Source organism: Quercus lobata, chromosome 2, assembly GCF_001633185.2.
Source record: "Quercus lobata isolate SW786 chromosome 2, ValleyOak3.0 Primary Assembly, whole genome shotgun sequence".
In the NCBI taxonomy this organism is placed as follows: domain Eukaryota; kingdom Viridiplantae; phylum Streptophyta; class Magnoliopsida; order Fagales; family Fagaceae; genus Quercus; species Quercus lobata.
The window spans coordinates 56,376,131-56,379,710 of NC_044905.1; the positions used below are offsets into that span (position 1 = coordinate 56,376,131).

Consider the following 3,580-nt stretch of genomic DNA (forward strand, 5'->3'; position numbering starts at 1 on the left):
ATTTGTACAACGTCACATTAGCATTGAATACGTTTTTTTGATGAACATTAGCGTTGAATACGCGTTCAGTTATGTAAGCAATCGCTTTATCAACAACAAATCAATAGAATAGAAAACTTTAAAAGGATTAACTTGTAATTTTCTTTTAAATTTTGGGGGTGAAAATCAAAATTTAAAAGCATAAAGTGTATTAGTAACAAAAACAAAAACAAAAAAGGAAAGAAAGAAAGAAGAAGCGGAAGTGAGCTTTACTTTTACGTGTTGGGGTGGAATAAATAAAGAAAAGGAAATCCTTTTAGTCCTTTGACTTTGAAGCGAAGGAAGCGATTACATTGGACAACCGAGTAGCGTAGAATTGCCCCCTCTGCCTCCTCCCTCCCTGCCTCTCTATCCTTGTCTCCTCTACCTTTCTCCTTCATTCTCAAATGGGGACTAGTAGTGGGGCCCTCTCTCTTCAATTCTTTCTTTGATTTTTCCAAACAAATTTGATATACACAGTTGCAGAGCAGAGCAGAGTAAGAAAGATCAAAGCAAAATGGGATTGCTTTCGAATAAGATCGAGAGGGAGATTCTTAAACCTGGGGATCATATCTACTCTTGGAGACACGCCTATATCTATGCCCACCACGGTGACTTTTCTATTTCCTTCCTCTTCTTTAGTTCTCTCTCTATCTCTATCATTACTATGATCTAGTAGTTATTTTTCTTGCATTTGCTTCAATACCCATATACATAATAGGATCAGTTTTGTTGTCTTTTTGTTTATTTTTGTGCTAACAAACATCATTATATGTTTTCTCATCTTTCCCGTTTGATTTGTGTGCATGTGGACATTTTAGTTCACAACCCCACCTCACAAATTTTGATGGGATTTTAGTTTACTATTTTTTTGAAGCTGGGCTTGTGGGACCCAAATCTCCATTTTTTTTCAGGAAAGAACAAAAAACATAACTCTTTTAAGATTAAGGAACATTTATTTGGCTCCATTCAATTGGGTGTTATATGTTCAATGTGTTCTGTCTTTTTCACTTGGAAGTGCTGTTGTGTTGTGTATCTTTGAATGGGTATTGGAGGCTCTTCGAGTTGACCCTCAAATTAATATTTTCGTTGGATTATAGACTTATAGCTGAACTATTGGGGGTTGATTTCAATGTTGAATTCCTAATCAATGCTTAATTACCTTTATCTAGTTATACTAACAGTTCAAGGTTCTTTGTGTTTGATTGAATGAACGTGATTGCCTTTTTTTTGGAAATTGTTTTCTACAGCAAGAATTGATTTTCAGTTTGCTTGATGTATGCGTTGTACAATTTTAGTAATTTCAACTTTCAAGTAAAAACAACTAAGATACTTTCCTCCTTCCTGAAGTTGACTTGTTACAAGTTGTTTGACTAATGGTCATGTGAGGAGGGTGTTAGACTAATGGTTAAGTAATTAAATTCACTGTTTCCTATCAGCTTCAAGTTTTGGGTTAAGTGGTAATTTATCACAAGTTAATATATGTAGATTAGAATATCCAATGATCAGTATCATCATACTGATATCTACTCTGATGGGGATGAGTTCAACATATACAAGACTAGCTCTTTCTCAGTTTGTTGTTTGTTGACATTGTAATTTTTTGATAAATTGATTAGAAAGGGTGTAATAATGCTTTGCTTGAACAATGCCCCATATGCCTTTCCAAGCAAAATAATTTGTGTTAAGAATTAGATGTAGAATGGTAATCTGGGGAGTATAAAGATTGATAGTAAGCAGATACACTGACATGTTTGAAATTGATAAGAAAGAGAGTTAGGTTTTACAAGAAAAATACCCATTATGCTTTATCAGCGGCTTTATGTGTGTCATACAGATGGGGAGGTTGGGCTAGGGGATACAAATGATTGGAGCAAGAAAATATGTTCCATTGCCCTTTTTTTCTTTAAACCTAATAGTTCTTACTAATAAGATTGGAGGGTAGTGATTCTTCTGGGAGATTTATGTTAATGAGGTTGACAATTACTCCTTTTTTCCCCCCAATAACTATATAAAAACATGAGACTTTAGGTCAGTTTTTCTTATGCCATATAATGCGTAGCTATTAAACAGTAACATGTTCATTTATTGACTATAACTAAGAATTTGAGATTGTGTATTGTAAAATTTGGAAAGAATGAGTACAAGAAGCAACCTTTTTTATGATAACCTGCTGTAGCACCCATAATTATGAGTGGGTGAAAGATTCTGCCCCTAAATCTCATTTTTCTTTACCCAATTCTATGGATTCTTTTCATTTTGATTTCTATTCTTAGATTTGGTTCTCTTTCATACTTGTGTATTGTTGTTGCATCCCTGAGCCTCTATGTAAAAGGTGATTTCACTGGCAGAGGCCAATAACTAAAGGATTTAGTGATAAATATTCTCCAAGTTAGTTCCACGAAACATAGTTCAGAGTTGCTGCAGTTGCAAGCTTCTAAAACAAAAGCTTGCTTTTGAATTCTATACTAAGAAGCACAAACACTTTAAACACCCCCCCCCCCTCTCCCAAATGTTGAGGGCACTCCTGCATGCGTATCCTCATTATGTTGGGAGAAAAAACATGAGTCTCCAAGTGACAATTTTTCAATGAAAGTTGGGGACAAACCAGATATTAGACCAAATAAAATGGCTGGTATAGAATTATGCTTAGCCAGTTTATATTCCTTTTATTTTTTGGCTTTTACATCTTTAAATTTTTTTTTTTTTTTTTTTCACTTATTAACCTCTTAAAAATTCACTCTATTAGATATAATGAGGATCTTTCTTGGTTTTGTATATGAATCTTAAACTTGATTGGTAGTATGACTTTGCCAACCTTTCTACTCTTTTACAACAGGGATATATGTTGGTGAGGGAAATGTTATCCATTTTACTCGGGGAGGAGGCCAGGAAATTGGAATAGGAAATTTTTTAGACCGCATCATTGTGAGCTCATCACCTTCTCGTCCGTCAGATAATCCATGCCCAAGATGTGGTGATCAATCAAGGCTTGATGGAGTCATCTCTTCCTGTATGGATTGTTTTCTTTCCGGAGGAGAACTCTACATCTTTGAGTATAGTGTCTCCCCAGCTCTCTTTATTGCCAAAGCTCGTGGAGGTACCTGCACTCTTGCTTCTTCTGACTCACCTGAAGAAGTTATTCACCGTGCTTCTTATCTCCTCCAGAATGGTTTTGGTTGCTATGATATTTTCAGGAACAACTGTGAAGACTTTGCAATATACTGCAAAACAGGCCTGCTTGTGTATACTGCCATTAGTGTGGGCCGGAGTGGGCAGGCAGCATCCATTCTTGCTGCTGCTAGTGCTATCCTTTCTTCGCCACTTCGATTTCTGACTACCAGTTTTGGTGGTCTGGCAGCTGTAGGTTATGGCATGTATTGTTTCAGCCGTTTGGTTTCTGATATGGGAGTACAGCGTGATGTCAAAAAAGTTCCAGTGGAGATGCTTGTTTGCCGCGCTGTCTCAGATGAGTCAGAGGCTGTAACTGAGATGGCCAAGGCAGACTAGTCTTTTGACATGGGCAGGTGTTATATGTGTGGTTTGCAGGAATTTGGTTATT

General features: G+C 36.4%; 1 protein-coding gene across 1 annotated transcript; it reads left to right on the forward strand.

Moving 5' to 3' along the window:
* Nucleotides 1–381: 381 nt before the first annotated feature.
* Nucleotides 382–3,580, forward strand: LOC115975928. Its single transcript, XM_031096986.1, has 2 exons — nucleotides 382–629; nucleotides 2,858–3,580. The coding sequence occupies exons 1-2, from the start codon at nucleotides 536–538 to the stop codon at nucleotides 3,526–3,528; spliced, it is 765 nt and encodes a 254-aa protein (XP_030952846.1). The 5' UTR covers nucleotides 382–535; the 3' UTR covers nucleotides 3,529–3,580.